We start from the raw sequence: 18,409 nt of genomic DNA on the forward strand, positions 1-18,409 counted from the left end.
TGTAGGTTCGGAAAGACAGGTACAAAAATGCAATCCATGCTTAAAAGAGCTTAATCACTTACTTTCTAGCTAAAAAACAGGAATACAAATTAGAAGATTTAGAATAGTTTCTATCCCTGTTGAATGTGTCAATGATGGGATTTATGCGTACCAGTTAGGTTCTTTTTTGGGAGAAAATAAGTGCAGCGTGAAGAAAACAGTCTTTTAGTGTAAAAGGTAAATATCCCGAGGAATGTTCACCCTAAATTAATGCTCGGTGGAAGAATTCACACTGTGAACTTAAGTGTAACCTACATGGAAATTACAAAATTACACGTCGTAGCTTCATATTTCGAGTAAGCTATAAATTAAATACTAACAATTGTGATCAAAATATTTGAATATATATGTGTGTGTGTGTGTGTGTGTGTGTGTGTGTCTGTGCGAACGTACATGCACGTGTGTGTGTGTGTGTGTGTGTGTGTGTGTGTGAAAGTTTTGATAAATATTTTTTTATTAAAATCAATGCATTTTTTTTTCATAAATTGTGTTTTAACCGTGCTCGATGTCGGGTGTTTCCGTTTTCTTTCTCTCGGCTTTCGCACACGTCACATGCGTAGCAACCAACCACTCGTAACAGAACCGTTGTATTATTGGTATTTACTTAACCAGATTACAAGCAAAAGCAAACATTGAATTGCAACCTAATCTTTCCTTTTCTTTACTTCCATAATTGCAGGCACTAAAATGCATGTGTTTTATATTTGCTCAACCACAATTATCAATTGCAATACAAAAACATTTTTCAAGAAAATCGCCTTCTTTAGAATATAAAAACCTGATTTTTTAGGTCACTGATTCGCTTGTCTAGATTATTTTTGTCAAAATAACGACCGGACCCTATCATATTAACAACAATAACAACCAGTTATTCATAGGCAAATGTTCATTCAACACCCCCATGGTAGAATAATGTTACATAATAACTCTATTGCTATAGGTATTGAGGAAAGGTTGTAAAGGAACATGACGGTTCAGCCAGAAATGTATACAGTAGTCAGGTGAAACGGTTAAAGGGCAAAAATGTCACATCACTAACAGATTTGTGTGCAGCGTTTACAAGAATTTCGACATATTTAACAGGTAAAGGAAGGACTTATGTCGCAAGGCGTAGTTATTCTTCAGACTTGAAGACCACGTTTTTTATAGTCAAACATATTCAGTGACACCAATATTCATTCGAAGTTGTGATCTCATTTGCTTTATTTCATTCAAAGTGTTTTCGGTGAACACATAAACAGGCAATAATTCAAGACTAGAGTTGCAGAGAGGAACCATGTAATAGCAGTCGATAAAATGGACAATAATCGAAGTCGAAGGTGGTGAACCTAATCGAGTATTGCCCTTTCTATCGATGGATCCATTATAGAGAATATTTCGGTGCAGGTGCCCGTTGGAGATAGGCAGGTCCAGGGCTGTTTCAACCTGAACTAAAAGGATGGCGACATTGATGGAATTTGGATTTCTTATACGTGGAAAGACAGCATCTACCAAAAAACTTACGAAGGAAGAGCTGACCCCCAGGGACAGGGGTGGCTATGCTCATACACGGCACATGTACCCGTATGGAGTCCATGCACCTCCACTCAGTGAGCTGACCGGGAAATATGAAGTCGATGGAAGATTAGATAAATCAGAAAACGGGGATTTTACTGTGACTGTGGACCATCTTCAAAGAAAGAGTGCTTCAGGTTCCAGACGAGTAACGTTCAATTTTGATGAAAAATTAGCAAAGAATTCTATGCCTGCTGGGGGTAAGAGCAGAAACAGTCGCCATGCATCTCCGCCTAGATCTGTCCTTTCCGTAAAAAGAAAACCACGAGACAGAACAACAGAAGTGTGTCGCAGCGCGGATTCTGCTCTCAGATTTCCACATTACAAATGGAACAACTCGGTCGACCTTAAAAACAAAGTTCCGATGGCCCCCGATAAAGTGTACAAAAACACGTATCTAGAAAACGCAGCCATTGTCCCAACACACCTTGATCTCCCTATTATAAGCAAGAAATCAAAAGGTATCGGTGATATATACATCAGCCAGACTTTATATGCAATAGCCACCGACAAAGAACGACAAAAACGAAAGCCTGGTCCTGCGGCTCTCAGGAATCCACTGTTGGAAAACTATTATAGATTGTCAAAGCAGCCAATTTTTGATAAGAAAACCATGTACGGGACCGGGGAACAAGAAAAGGACCCTGTTACCGGTAACCTCTACTCACATCTCCAAAAATCCATAGACACGCTTTCTCCCCGAGATTCTGAATCTCAAAACTCCGACCCTCCTGAGCATGCCAAACCAGTGGGAAGACCTCTAAAAAGAGAGAAAGTGAAATACTTTCCTCTTCCAGATTCCACAGTAAAGACACCGCCAATGACAGTTCATACGTCTGAAGAAAAGGAATACAAATCAGCGGAGCTTTACAAGCAATACGTAGAATCAAAACTTCAAAATAAACCAACAAGAACGCCGACAGCACATCGACGTTACAACTCAGCGGCCAGCTCAAACTATGGATCTTCCTACGCTTATTTTGACGATGTTATCAACTGCAATCGTCCAACTACTGTGCGAACTATGGATCTCCTAACTCCAACGGAGGAAAACGTGAAGTGGGAAGAGGACAACACGGCAAACAACGAAGATACAAGTCACGAACAAAATGCTCCAGCTAAAATTTCTGTCAACCACATTTTGGACTATCCGAGCCCAGTGAATCCAGACACCCCTTCCCCAACACCAGCCGCTCAGACGGGGTGAACATTTGACAAATATTTGATTTTGGTATTTTTTTATTTTATTTTATTTTTATTTTTATACTTTATGAGAAATTTTACGTGGTTCTGAAAGAAGATTTGTAAAAGAAATACATAATAATTATTTGAAACCATAATGTTAATGTCACTGCAGATTGGAAACAATGTAGACCAATCTAAAAAAAATACACCAGATTGAGTATTTGTATGTTGCCAAATCACAGTTCACGAATAAGATGTCATGTTAGGTATGGTTTCACCAGATATAATAGTATATCACCTGCTCACCACACTTCTATAGTAGATAATCTATATTTCGAAGAAGTTATGTGTACACATATCGGAATATTGCAATTTACAAAAAACTGTAATCTTGTGTAAACCGTCAAAGTATGGCAATGTGCCTTTAATTGTTATTTCTTCCATTCCTAATGCGCTCCATCTTCAATATTTGGGAGATCTTTACCTTTATTCATTTTGTGGTTGTTTACAGAGTGCGTATGTTCTCACCCTTACGTCTAAACCAAACAGACTTCTTAAACTTCAGTCGTTGCTCGGCAAATAACCCATGGGCAGTCACCTCTCATAAAAGGAAAGCGCGACAAATATTATTTTAAGAAACACTCAACAGTCTGTATGCATTGTGTATTGCAATTGTAACTGTTTACAGGTATTGTTTGACCAGTGCAACGGATTAAGCGTAGGGTTAAAGACCAACTATGTCAAGGTGCAGGTGCGACTTTAAGAATATATGGTGCTTCTTACATACACCTTTTATAGACAATTGTCCATTTATTTCTAGTACTCGTATGAGACAAAGAACCAAAGAAAAAATCATAGCTGCAATGCAGGAATATTTTCAAGTGTATATTAGTTGAAAATTTTAAAGTGTCTAACTTCAGTTAGGACTTGTCCGATTTTTTTCACACTTTACATCTTATTAAAACATTCCATATGTTTATTGCTCTGACATCGGATGGGCGCTAAGTCTATCTAATTACCTCCATAAGAAAGTCATTGGGTGTAAGTCTTGTACAAATATCACTACGACAATCAGTTGCTTACATTCCATTTATCTTAATTATTTCCCGATATAATGTAATCACAGCGTGTGGTTAATGGCTAGTCACCCCCACCGCTTATCAAGGTGTGTATTATCAAGATAAATTGGCTGGCGTGATAAGCTGTAATGATATCGCTTCTCATGACATTACTGTTACATACACATAAATATTAAAACAAATTTCACAATCAATAAGAACTGCGGGTTGTGTCTGTTTTTTCAATATCTGCATTCCTGACTTTTGGAGGCGATTAGACGAGGAGCGTTTCGTGTAATAAAATGTGACATAAGCAAATTTTGTTTGATATGCACTCTCTCCCTCTCTCTTTCTCTCTCTCTTGCTCTCTCTCTCCCTCTCTCTAGCATTTAATATCTACGTCGATTTCCATGTATATATCCAATGGCCATAATTCCTTCCTGGTAATATACTGGAGGGCCTGAGTGTTATTTTGGAGATATCCCATTAAAAATGCTGTGGCCATTCCCTGTACAAACATACGGTATTCTGGAAGTTGCTTGATATCTTTAGTGATCTTGCAAAGCGGGAGAGACCTGCATGCTGAAATGAAAATACAAGCCGGGTGTCAGTCACTGTCTCTGTGCAAAATCCAAGAGAAAAAATCCTATATTTTTCTTTTATTATCTATATTTGATGAAGGAAGTATACAATGTACGTATTATACATGTATTACTAATCTTTCTATCTTTATGTCTTTCTAAGCAAACTAGGCTTATCTCTAGTAAAATGCGTACATAAAAAAGGGTCTATATTTCGTCTAGCCTTACATACCTTCCCAAAATGTTGGATTGAGGAGATCACAGTGACCAAAGGTCTGTAATGACAAAAAATGCAAAATGTACATAATAATTTAACCATAAGGTAGAGACATGGGTTAAGAACATTTTTTGCACACATCTACTGACGATGGTACATGTAATACACCTCCTTGGGTTGGCATATGTATTTTTCTTATTCCATTTTCGCATGTACATGCTACCTACGCGCATGTAATACACCTCCTTGGGTTGGCACATGTATTATACTTATTCCATTTTCGCATGTACATGCTACCTACGCGCTTTTTTTAAATAAAAATTGAAATATAACCAACCAATAATTTATTTAAATAATTTCGACAAATGTTTTATTTTATTTTATTCGACTTACTGATATTTCTGTCATGATTCTTGGGCACTTCCACATTTTGTAGTAGTGTCTATAGTCGTATCCAGGTATAGCACAGGGGATTATCTCTTCGGAAAGCTGGGTTCCGTAGGCGTAGCCCGGATGAGTGAAATTAATGGGCGTTTTCAGGGATGCACTGAACGGCTCCAACCACACAGAGGCCTTAAATACGACAATAATACTCTGAATATCTTTTGTGTTTGAAAACCAACATTATTCCATAAAAATATGCATGAACGTGTGATCTTTTAATGAAATGCATATGGACGGGATGGTGTCTACAGTCCAATGTAGAAGAAAGTGTGAAGATCAGCAAGTTCTTAAAAAGCCTTCATCAGATCCTTTGCATAGACTATAGACTTCTGCTTCCACACTTTCCGGCTGATGTAGGGCTACGGTATCATTTTTCACTTACCTTAAAAATCGTCTGATTCATCATCACCAGTTGTAACGTGTTGTCGCAGCCAGCAGAATGACAAAGTGTCCCAGCGCGGTCCCATGCCACGTCAAGATTCAGCTTTTTGGCCAGGTTGCCTTTCAACTGGAAAAGTATCCAATTGATTGGATAAGTGTCCATCGAAAAAACAGTCTTATGCTTTATATTATAAATAAAATGCCAATTTTAAATTTCTAGTCAGGAAGTTTCATCACTGTAAAACGTTCCTTTTAGTATTACACCTATTATGAAAAAAAAAAGTACATTTGATTTGAAGCAAAATGAGAATTAAAAAATGTGCTATTTATAAAGATAGAATAAGAGAGTTTTTTTACACATAATGACACTACATACCCAGTCGTACATTTTGAAGTATTTGTCCATATCGCGGTAATTAGCACTCGGAATGGTAGATGAACTTAATCCATTTCTGTCAGCCGGCCAGTCCGGATCCATCCCAATAACTATGAATCCATGGGACGCAATCTTCGACAGTATATCACTGTAGTTTTCTGACCATATAACGCCATAGAATCCACCAACGAAGAAGATAACTCCAAATGACCCACTGTTCACTGCTGGGAAGTAGGCTACAACCGTGATGGAAATAAAAAATAGCTAATTTAAGATAAACATTACATTTATCAAGAAATCTTTTTATAATCATTTTATAGGCTGGCCAAATGTGCATTCTTGCGTATTGTTCTATATACCTGTTATGAAATACAACTATCCAAGCCCAACTTTTACTAATTTCACAGTTTTTAAATAATCAGACCATAACGTATTTATACTTATAAGTGCGACTTCCATTTTTTTAATAATATTTAGTTAAAAATAACTTTACCTACCAGTGGCTTTAATGGGGCTCTTGTCTTTTAAAATCGAGAGGGTTTTTGATGTGACATTCAGAGGTCCGTTTACAAACGGGTTACCATTGTTGACAAAAACTGCTGCAGAAATAGTGGAAAGAGAACTGTGAACACCACGCATGTTTTAAGATATGAAAATGTCAATGATACGCTTTACACAGGTTTATATATATTATAGTACTTACAAATAGCCTAAAACAAAGCAGAACAAAACTTTTAAAACTATGCTTATTAACAAGATAAATGAAAGGTGAATATTTAAAAATCGTTGAAGTAGTGCTCACCTGTTGTCAAAGGAGATACAAGTAAAAACAATGCAAACAATACACCACAAAAGATATCAGGGTATCTCATGGTGAACAGGAGGGCCTATAAACCCCTATATTGGAGCCCTGTACATCTCTCCTGTAGTGTTATTCTCTCTAATCTCATCGGCTGGTCTCTGCTGATTGGATTTAATTTAGGGTAAAACCCCTGCCCTGTGGTCCAAACGACTTCTATACGCATTGTTCACTTGACAAACAATGATAACACGTAACAGTATCACAATCTGCTCTGTCGTTCTTGTCATTGTCACCTTATCAAGGGTTGTGACAGTACAAAATGGAGGTGAAACTTTCAACAATCTGACGGAGTGAGTGCATTGATTTAGTTCGCACTATTCCACCTTTTTCCAGTACTTCCAATGTGTTAGCCTGAAATGTGTGGTCTTTAATGTACTTCGTAGAAGTTGTTCCACAGCATTTACATAATTTATTATTATTATTATTACTTTTTTAGGCTTTAGGCAGTTTTTATCCTAAAAAGAAAAATACAGAGAGATAAAGAACACAATAGAAATAGAAAGGGGATTGAACACGTTATAAATTATATCAAAACTGAATATTCATTGAAAATAGAATATTTGTTTGTGGCCACAGTTTTTGCAAGAAAGTGGAGCCTACCTTGATCGCTTCCGTTATTCTTTGTTTAGTAATAATTTTCAACCTATTAGGCATAGTTTTTTCTGATATATGTACAAAGTTCAGTGACCTAATTGTAGGCATATGAGGCCGGGTGATTTGTATATCTATATCACGTCACGTTAATAAATAAATGCTACTACCTTGAGCGCTTCCGTTAGTCTTTGGGAAAAAGAGGGTACAAAAATGGCCTCACCTCGTTCGGCATATATAGGCCAACGTTTCTAAAATAGAGGCACGGGAAAGATCACTTTAAAGCTTATACAGGATGAACTTTCCTGCCAAATCGAATTTTCTTGAAATAAAGGAATTTTTTTACACCCTCAAATCATTGCACGACCGTCCTTGCACTTGGATGGATGCTTTATATAATTTCTAGTTAATAATTAGTTCTAAATTAGTGTCTTTAATGGTCATCTTCTTGAACATTTAAGACGGAAACATCGACATCATGCAGGTAAATTAGTTCGATATATATTTTATTTATCTTTTTTTTTTTGGAAAAGATTAGTAATTTTATATACGACTGTAAAGGTAAGATACAAAAAATAATAATGTATATGCTTGCAGAACATTTTAAAACTCGGATAGCTACCGATGAATTCTAGCCTAACTTTAATATGCAGGATACAGGGATAGAAAATTTGTTTAGCTTTGCCTCGTTATAATCTATTTTTGTGTGCGAGGGAGGGGGTGGTAGAGGATTCATAATGGCGGAAGACTTGCCATTCCCTGGATCAGCTACTGCATGCACATCTTTATATTTTTATTACGCTGATTTTTAAAGCAAAAATACTGGCTTCGCATCCCGTTATATTTTTCAGTCTTTTTAAGAAAAATCTTCTTTTTGGACAAATATTTCTATTCCAAAAGCAGAGTTTATTATTTTATGTTGTAGCTAGCTACTGGTAGGCCTATGTGAATACTCTGTCTGAAGAACGCTTTACCTCGTCGCAGCTCAGACCGCTACCATTACTGGAAATAAGGGTTAAATAAAAGTAAACCAATACACGCTGACGTACTTATTATCTCGCATCAAGGAGTTACAACAGTTGTAACTCCTTGATCGCATTGAAAACTTTGGCAATGACATAATTATTTTTTCTTCTTCCGTATCCGGGTACCCATTTGCGCAGACGCCTCGTGCGCATGTTGTTTTTGACATGTCGGCCGTGAGACAATCGTAGTCAAGAGTCGGGAAGCCGGTCTCACTGGATGAATTCCTAGTGCGACAAGGCTTTTACCAAGTGCGTAATGGCAGAAGCTGTAAACGGACCCTGTGATGGGGCCTTAGGTTGGACGCAATTCTGCGAACAAGAGGCAGCAAAGGCTGCAGTTGATTTCGTTAGGAACTTCCGCCTATACATCACAGACAACCCGTCCCATAATAATCAACCGGAGAGATTTGCCAAACGTTTCGTGGAGCATTTTCTCGAACATTTTGAGCTGGAGACAAACGTACGACGCTCTGTAGAGGTGTCGCCAGGTACTCGTGCTCATAACAGAGACGGTAGTGGGGACAGAACTGCTTTAGACAGGGGAAACCATTCCCCTGATAACATCAGAGAACCCCTTGTGCAGAATCACTCACTAGATCATGATGATTATACGGACGATAATACATCTCCTTCGCCTAAATCAAATAGGTCATTTTTCAGAAGACTGTCATTTAAGGGATTTAGGAAAAATAGCCACAAAAAGGTGCTCATCAAACAGAGGTCTGATGAAGTTGAATTGTCTCCAGCTTCCACACACCAGACCCCAGGAAAACGACTGAGAAATTTTCTCAGTAAAGCTGGTGGTAGTGGGGAGAAAGAAAAACAAAAGTTGGTTCAATCAGGAATTGAGGAAATTAAACGTGATGGACTGGTAAACAGACTTATTGATGAAGAAGGTAGTAATGGCAAAACCAAATGGGAGAAGTGTAGACTTGCATTAGTTAAAACTGCTGGTGGATTTATGCTGGAGATCTATTCACCACCAAAGGTATATAATTATATAATTTATGTACACCTTCTTTCAGGAGAGGGTATAAGAAAATGCCAACACAGAGGTAAAGACCATTACGGTGCTTCTTTTAATAACATAAAAATATTACACAGATACCAACTGCCAATCCCTTTCTATGTTCCCATTAATATTATTCAGCCAATATGCCATCATTTAAGAGTGCTAACACACAAACTTCAGAAATACCTCAGCAAATGTTATGTTTATCATTAACATTATCCTCGTTCACTGGTACAAGAGCACTGACACAACCTTAGCCTATTAAGGATATGCTGTCTTAATTTTGATAATTTAGAGGCTGATCATAGGGTACACCGCTTAGTAGGAATGTGATGGTTATCTTCAGGCCCTGTTCATACTGTATGCTGGTAGTTATTTATGTATTCATATTAAGTCAAGGTCTTCACTTGACTTGGTTGGAGAGCCAAAAAATGCTGTACAGTTAAAATTGACTAGATCTGTAATATATACAGAGGCGGATTGAGACCGTCTTCTGGGTCTTCTGGAAGACGGTCAGATTTTAAAGTTTACATTGACAGGTATCTATTTTTTTTCTGTTGGAAGACCATCAAAAATGGAGGATGGATCAACAAAGATAATTTGGAATACTGTCAGAAAATATCTCTGGATCTGCTCCTGATGTAGAAAAAAAAAGAATACTACAGAGCCAGGACTTTTTTAATATATCTGTCACAAGTGTTTAGTCTGCCTTTATGCACATTAGATGTGATTTTCATGGACCCACTACTTAAGAACTTAAGAACAATAATTTGGCACATATCACCTTCAAGTAGGTCTGTTTAGATTGTGCTTGATTTTGCCATATATCTAATATTTTACATTTCAGTTTATTCTATAGAAATCATTTTAAATATGTAAAGTGAACTGATAATGCACTGTAGAAGAATCCATTTATAATGAATAACTTAACTCTTGATGTGTGTACACTAACTTTGACAACATTTAGTTGTTATAAGTAGGATATAAGTACATGCTTAAATCCAAATTATTATACTTTTTGCAAGTGATTTTTCTCAACTGATGAATTATTATCGGTGAAATGCTTGCAATTATTTTATTAAAATGTAATAAGGTTCTTTTATGTAGATTAGTACAAAGATAGATTTTAAATGAAATGCATTTTTTGGTATTTTATATTGAAGGGGGAAATAATTTATTGCAGAAGGATTACATGCCACATGCTCATGAACAATTGATTATAGATAGGAGTGTAGGTGGGAAAAGGGCATTTATTATAAAAGAAAGTAAAATTATTAATTTGAGTATATAAAACAAAATGAAAAGATAAAAAACAGTTCTGCATACCAGTATTGAAATTTCCCAGACTGTCTTGCATCTGGGCAATTGCTGACCTTTACATAACAGATGAGCTAGTGTGCATCTACAAAATACACATTTAATGTATTGATATAAATGTTGTTTGGCAGTAACAGTATGTCTGTTGGGCTATTATTCTAAGATGCTTGTTCCTGTCTTAAGGCAATAAAGTAAAGTAATAAAAACATTGATTGATTATTTGAAGGGTTGTTTATCAAGTATAAAGTGACAACAAAAACTTTTTATCAACAACAAGAACTTTTTATCACTGTTTTTTTTTTTTTTTTTTTTTTTTTTTTTTTGCTTGTTTACTATGATTTCTGAATATAAATTTGATCATTTTGACCAGGCTGTCAAACCTAAGATTGGAGTGTTTTGTTTCCTGATCACTGAAGCAAGGGAAACCACTGCATTAGAGATGCCAGACAGAGAGAATGCATTTGTTTTAAAGGTAAGCATTTCTTTTTTTTTCTAATCTCTGTTTGTTTATTCATGATGTCTTGATCTTGGTGGGTCAGCTCAAGGACGTATATTCAATATACGTCCTTGGTCAGCTTCAGTTTGTTTTATTTGTGTGGGTGTGTATATGTGTGTGCATGCATATGTGTATGCCTGTGTGTATGCATGTGTGTGAATGCATGCATTCATGTGTGGGTGTGATTCATAGTCAACATATACCTCAAAGATGATCTATCTTGATAATCTAGTTTTTTTCCTTGACTTGTAGTTGAGTGTTATCCATTTTAATCGTGCAACCATCCTTATTTCTGTCACCATTTTTGCCAGTTAAGCTTTGAAAGGAGCGTTCTTGAAAAAAATAAACTCACTTTTAGAAACAAACCAATATCTATCCATGAATATTTTTTTTAAGTCTTTAAGTATAACAGAGAAAGGTGTTAACTGAATATCAGGACAACCATAACAAACAGTGAAGCAATCTATGTACTTCTTTATTTCTTAATGAACAATCACCCCAAGTACAAAACAATAGATAAGAACACATATATATGAATGTTTTTTGCAGGCTGACAGGAATTTAGAGTATGTGTTTGAGACTTGCAGTGCAGCAGACATGCAAATGTGGCTAGAAGATATCAAAGAAAGCATGGGCCCAAACAACAGAAATGGGTGGGTAATTAAAAAAGCATCAGACTGATTTATACTTCTCACAACACACAATCAATTTTGCATTTGGATCAGTTATCACATTGCCATATTCCCTGTCCTACCTTGATAAACCTTGTAGCACTAGACTAAGCTTGCTCTTCCATAATGAACAACAATTGCAGTGTTTGCTCTGAAATTACGCACCCACTGACATAATTTTAATGTAGGGCAAATAATTAAATTTAATCCATATCAATTCTATATAGCTAAATGAATTATTTAACTGTGTATGAAAAATTAATTTTGATAGAAAAATTAATTTTGATAGCAAGAGTTCAACTTTTCTTGAAATATCTTATGTACATTTTAATATTTTGCTTCATTTTAGTGTCAACCCGATGTGGTGCACTTAATTGATCATCAATTTCCATTTATTACTGTGTTTTCATTAACCTAATGAAAAATTGTTTAAATTTTATTTTGTTCTTGTTCCTATTCAGTCGCAGCTTGCCAAGTCTCCAACCTTCATTACATGAAGTTTCTGGTAAGCTAAATTAGTCATAGTTTTGTATAAAAACACCATGCTGACAATTTATAATAATAATAATAACTAGACTGCAACTGGCTGAAGCCAGTGGCGCGGAGGATTCCCTTGCAAAATAGCTGTGGAAAGGATCTTACAAGGTCATGTGAAGGTCATGGGTTAAATTTGACCCCATATTCTGAAAGAGCATGTGCGAATGGGGGGGGGGGGGGGGGGAGGGTCAACAAAACATACTTTTAGCCCACTTCAATATTTCTCCATGAAATAGCCGAATGACCTTGAAAATGAGGGTCAAGGTCAAATTTGACATTTGATTTAGAGGTTTTGGGTATATGTTTGGGGTAGTTTACTATAGCATGCCATGACCAAAAACCAGTGTTTCATGGAGAAATTGCCAAACTCAAGATTTCTGCAATGTCATAAATATTTAAAAATCTATATTAAAAAAAGTAATTAGGCAGTCGCTACCAAAGTACAGCTAACCTTAGATAAATATATAGGGCATCATTTGCCACTATAATCGGGGCTCTGGGCCTTCTTGTTTTTGAGATCTCGGAAACAAACCTTTTTTGAGCCTGTTTGGCCATTAGCGACCTTGACCTTGACCTACTTGCATAAATGTAGGTCATTATCTGTGGATTTGGCTCAGTATCATTGGCCATAAGCCCCTTAGCCATATGGCTTATACTTTAGGCCTAATGGCAATTTCAAATTTTACAAATTTTGCCTTAAAAAGCTCCTGTGACCTTGAAAAGTAGGTCAAGGTCACTGAAACTGGGTCTATGGCATATTCTTACCATAGGCTACCTATGTAAATTATTTCAGATTTTTTGCGAAAAAAAACGCGCAGAAAGAATAACTATAATAATAATACTACCAAAAACAATAGTATTCCCCTATGGGGAATCCTAATAATAATAATAATAATAATAATTTTTTAAAATACCTTTTTTAAACTAGTGACCACTATGACTGCAGTGTCATGTCAGTTTTGAACGAAATGAACAACATACCATCATATTCCTTTGGTAATTCATTTTCAGTGCTATCAAGGGTTTTATTTTTCAGATACCACACCAATATTATACAATGACCACAGGCTGTCTAGAGGCAGTGATGTTAGCAGTGACAATCCCCCAGAACTGCCACCAAGGACACCTACACGTGTGGGAGATGGGGCACACCCACTTCACCTGTCTAGAAACAGTTCAGGAGACATGGCTGGATCACCTAGGTCAGAGAGTGGGTTTGGAGGTAGGTACTTCTTTTGCTGTGCTCTTATTTATTGACACTGAGCCCAATGTTAATGGGTTTCTTTGAAATTTGCATTAATACCCACTGGAACCATCAAGGGGTATTACAATGCTATCAGACAATTTATGAGATATTTGTCATTTTGAAAAATCATTTGCTTTGGATAAAGAAAACAATTGATTTCTTTTGCCTAGCAATGTATTATTTTACTTGGATAATTGCAGTTTAAGTTAATCAGATATAGTGGTGAATAGAAAGCAGTCTTGCCACTTATGTTTTTTTTTCGGTACCATATCATTTCTTGAAGTGAAATTCATTAATTCCAGAATTTATAGCAAGAGAGCCCCTTGGGCCTGATTGTTATGTGGATCAACAGCTTCGAGAGTACCCCTGGTTCCATGGTACCCTATCTCGCATGGAGGCTGCCCAGCTAGTGTTACAACATGGGGCTGATGGCCATGGGGTGTTCCTGGTTAGGCAGAGTGAGACGAGGAAGGGGGAATATGTCCTAACTTTCAACTTCCAAGGAAGAGCTAAGGTTTGTTTGCATTTTTTTCATCTTTTATTTATTTAAAAAAAATTTTAGAAAGCTGTGAGTAAAATGTTCATCATACCTCATTTGCTTGTAGCCATGGTTAAGCTGCCCCCTCCCATTCCATTTTCATGAGTGTAGCACATATAATATAATTTGTCATTTATTCCCATGTGAAATTAAGATATTCTTATATAGCTCATTCTTAAACTTTATCTATTAACCATAAGTCATAATGCTCAAAATGAAACATAATCCAATAATCTATAAAAAGGATGGAATTTTGGGTCCTGAGAAGAAAATGCTGTTGCATACATTTTGTTTTTTAAACATCTCATAAAACAAACAAGATAAGGTATTTTCTTGTGTATATGTGGCAGGTGTCAGTAGATTCCAAGATGTTTTTTCTTCTTATAGGGTAGGTTGTTTGAAATATATTTAGAAAGCCAATTTCAATTTAATTGCAGCACTTGCGGATGACCATAAACAATGAAGGCCAGTGTAGAGTTCAGCACCTGTGGTTTCAGACCATATTCGATATGCTGGAACACTTCCGCACTCACCCCATTCCTCTAGAGTCTGGAGGCACCTCTGATGTCACACTGTCTGATTATGTAGTAGGGGCTAATCACTTATCACCAGGACATATTGGAGGTCACCAAGGTCAATCTGGGGGTCATCAGAGTCATGCTGGAGGTCACCAGGCCCAAGGTCATATTCAAGGTCAACGGCATAGCCCAACAGGAGGGGCTTCTTTAACCAGTGGTTTCCGTAGTGGTGGAATGGTACTTCATGGGGGTAATGAGCAAGGCAGGGATGTTCTTCCAACCAACAGTGGTTCTGTACGTACGAGGACAGAATCCATGGAACAGCTGATTATAAGGGACTCAACGCCTCCCTTACAGCCTCAACAAACTACACTGAATCTGCATGGAAGAGCAGTGGAGAACCATTATTCTTTTGTCTGAGTAACATTTATTAGATTGATAAAATGCTTAAATGAGGTAATATTAACTTGTGACACCTGCTGATTCTTGCCTGTATTTATAGTCCAAAATTTTGAATTATATTTGAAGCCTGCTTCAATGGGGATCAACAGAGATAGCCTTTTATGATGCTGTAGGCACTGGGTGTCATCATATGTGACTAGACATGAGATGTGGTTCACTTGTTAGTGATTGGAGTGAAACTCTGTTCCTAGGAATGTTGTTCTTAAAAGCAATACAAAAAGGGTGTGCATAACATGACTAATTTTTACTGTGTGCAATGGACTAAAAATTTACTGAATTTGAGAGAAAACAATTACAGAAATATCCGTAGATAAATTTTGTCAGCTTTTATTCATTGCACTGTGTTATCTAGTCAGCCATTACTTATAACCCACTCTCTTCCAAGTCCGATGAAATCCCACAAGACTGGGCTATCTTGGATGATCCCTATTTTCAGCTGCCAATTTGGATGTTACCCTTGGTACTGCTTTGAACAAGAATATTGCTTTCAGTATTAATTACCTATGGTGAAATGAAAGACTGATGTGAGAGAAGAATATATAAATGTAACATAGTAAGTTGAGATTGTTACAATATCTGCTTTGGTCCTGTGTAATGGTTAAGAGTGAAAATTCCTCGTTTGGGATAACCTTTTCCATTTTTGACACAAACTTTTCAATCTTACTAAGAGGATTTAAGCTTTGAAATGGTATTCTCTTGTCTCTAGGGTACATTGTTGTTTTGTACTTCAACAGTGTCTCATTTATAGGGAGTTGAGGTTTTGTTGCATCGATTTGTACAGTGGAACATACCATGTTTTGTTGTTCTTGTTAACCTGTTGAAATCAAGAGTATTGATAGCTAGGTAAAAACAATTATTACAGTGATAAGTAGAGAAGTGTGGATTTCATTTTGTTTTTAAGAGAGTAGATAAATGTGTGAAGTTTTTTATTAGCAGAATATTTTGTTCATTAGTGAGTAAAACAAGGTTGTTAATTTATTATCAAACTTACATCTACAGAACTCAATGGCTGCTAGCTTAAAGGGTATTTTTTGTTCATTGTACAAGAAAGGTACATGCTCTTTGTTAAGGGAGAGTGGACCATTTAACAGACATCTCATAAGAATCTAAGCATAAAGGCTAAGCTTTTTCTTACAGTGGGAGATTGACATAGTAATCCTGTTCCAATTTTTTCATTTAATGCCCACATAACTTGTTTTTGATTTGGTATAATTCTTAGTAAAATTCCTTTTAGTATATTGCACTTTTTTGTTTCAAGGTTTTGACCAATACTTTTATTTATTTTATTAAGAAATGAAAAATGTGTTATTGTAATTTCAATATGTTTTTTTTTTTACTCGGACCATGTTGTCATTTCTGGCAATGCTGTTAGATTTCGTTATTGTACTTTCATTCCTAAAGGATTTAAAAAAAAAAAATCCCCCAAATTTGAGCAGGATATGTTAGGAAACATAGGTCATAGAACTTTTTTCTTTGTTTTTCTGTTTGACAGTTATAGATTTTTTTTCATAAAGTCTATGTCTCATGCTTGTTTTGTGTGTGCTAATTATTTATTGACTTAAATATTTAAATCATGTTTTTTTTTATTTTTAATTTTTAAGTGTTGTTCTTTTTTTCATGATTTATGTACATTTAATTATGTCCACTTCAGAGGGGATGGTTTTACCTCATGACCCACATAATCAATCATGCTCTGGTCACAAGAACCTAATGCATTCACTGTTTATTAAGCAGCTTTTTTAGAGTAATATTACCTGACTAAATCCCATGGTGTTCAACGATAGACCATCTTTGACTCGAAAACCAAAAGTTTTTTTTCACTGTTACACGAATTATATGAAATCTTAGATGAAATTAGATTATATGTTTATCTTACCTAGTGATTGGTAGTTAAATATTACTTGATTTAAAGTGGTAATGATGGGTGTGATACTGTGCATCACAATAGTATGTGAGGTGTACCAGTTACATGACAGTTTCAATTTTGTATTATCTGATCAATTACTTTTGCCAGAGATGACTCTCACTCACCTCTGCATAAACCCTTCTTAGCAAGTTAATGTTGGTGGATACGTTGAAATGAAATTTCATTTTTCTCTTTTTGTGCTGTTAATGTCAAAAAATTGAGATTAAAAAATGCACTATTTTTAAAAATGAGGATGTGTAGTAATATTGATATAATAAAATTGCAGTTAAACAAAAAGGTTTACCTTTAGATTGATAGATTATATTAAGGTTATGTATTTCAAAATACACTTTTGTTTTAAATACTGTTGTAAACATATGGTATTCAAAATGTGCAAGGTATGTTTATGCCTGTATGATTTTATTTTCTTACTGTTTCAATATATATGTAAAAAACTGAAATTCATGTATAACAAGAGTTAAAGGAACTCTTAACACGAAAAACAGTTATCTTCCCCCCTTCCCCCCCCCTCCCCCACCTTGAAGGTTTCAACACATCTCCACCATCCCTTAATAGTTAATACATAACCAGCATTGCCCCTCTGACATGGACACACTGATTTCAGGTTGATTTTTCTAAGATTAACTTAAGCCAATTGTATTTTGTACACAGATTCAATTTTCATTTACAGTAAAAGTGCACTTTTTTGCACAAGTAGTAATTTCGACGTTTGGTGAGCACATAACTGGCATTAAAGATATTTGTGCAGGTAATATGAATTGAAAGTAAATAGATAAATACTGTAAAAACTTCTCTGAGCTGTCTCTTCAAGGTTACATAGTAAGTTCAAGAAAATAATGACATCATATAATAAACTAGCTTGATGCTTTGTGATTTTATAGCCTCATTTTGTGTTACAGTACTTACAATATTGCATTCAATTTCAACAAATGATTTTGGGGATGAATGTATTATTCCCGAAAGTGACCATCTTGCTCTCATAAGAAAAGTGGTTTTAAGAGAACAGATATAGATGTGTGCAATCTTGAAACGGTATTTGAACTTGCTGTAAGATGAAGGAATTCCCTATTACTGGACAAGGTTGCATTCAGATTAAAGCAGAAAATATCTGCAGTCTGTATTCTTATATGATGCAACAGTGTATATATGAGTTTTTGTGGAACCAAATCCTTCAGTAGCTTTAAAATAAGGTTTATTTTTTACAATGATTTTTTAGCAGATTTTTGCAATAAATTATGCTAGTTATGTTGAAGAAGATGCCTGCATGAAAATCTAATAAAGGTATGATCAACAAAGTATGATTTTCTGTGTTGATGCCAAACATTTTGATGTTTCTATGGAATTAGGTGTAGGTCCTTGAAGTATGAAATAA

The 18,409-nt window shown here is 35.8% G+C and overlaps 2 protein-coding genes across 8 annotated transcripts; one reads left to right on the top strand and one right to left on the bottom strand.

Moving 5' to 3' along the window:
- Positions 1-3,650: 3,650 nt before the first annotated feature.
- LOC106178068 (uncharacterized) lies at positions 3,651-8,410 on the bottom strand. Of its 6 annotated transcripts, none has more exons than XM_086995051.1 (8): positions 8,263-8,410; positions 6,638-7,048; positions 6,333-6,431; positions 5,836-6,071; positions 5,461-5,586; positions 5,028-5,207; positions 4,650-4,692; positions 3,651-4,418 (listed from the first exon to the last, which is right to left on the bottom strand). In XM_086995051.1, exons 2-8 carry the CDS (start codon positions 6,705-6,707, stop codon positions 4,219-4,221), a joined length of 954 nt encoding a protein of 317 aa, XP_086851177.1. In that variant the 5' UTR covers positions 6,708-7,048; positions 8,263-8,410; the 3' UTR covers positions 3,651-4,218. The 6 variants fall into 6 exon arrangements, with proteins under 6 accessions (XP_086851177.1, XP_013416537.2, XP_013416541.2 ...); XM_013561083.2 differs by having other exon boundaries at positions 6,333-6,434; positions 8,263-8,409; XM_013561087.2 differs by having other exon boundaries at positions 6,333-6,434; positions 8,338-8,395.
- Positions 7,752-18,338, top strand: LOC106178064 (SH2B adapter protein 1). 2 transcript variants are annotated; one of them, XM_086994871.1, is made up of 7 exons: positions 7,752-7,772; positions 11,013-11,114; positions 11,688-11,791; positions 12,271-12,314; positions 13,383-13,568; positions 13,895-14,106; positions 14,568-18,338. In XM_086994871.1, exons 1-7 carry the CDS (start codon positions 7,767-7,769, stop codon positions 15,066-15,068), a joined length of 1,155 nt encoding a protein of 384 aa, XP_086850997.1. In that variant the 5' UTR covers positions 7,752-7,766; the 3' UTR covers positions 15,069-18,338. The 2 variants fall into 2 exon arrangements, with proteins under 2 accessions (XP_086850997.1, XP_013416525.1); XM_013561071.2 differs by lacking the exon at positions 7,752-7,772 and adding an exon at positions 8,443-9,301.
- Positions 18,339-18,409: the final 71 nt, after the last annotated feature.

The sequence above is a fragment of the Lingula anatina genome, chromosome 1 (genome assembly GCF_051362555.1).
Source record: "Lingula anatina isolate TDL-2025a chromosome 1, LinAna3.0, whole genome shotgun sequence".
NCBI lineage: Eukaryota > Metazoa > Brachiopoda > Lingulata > Lingulida > Lingulidae > Lingula > Lingula anatina.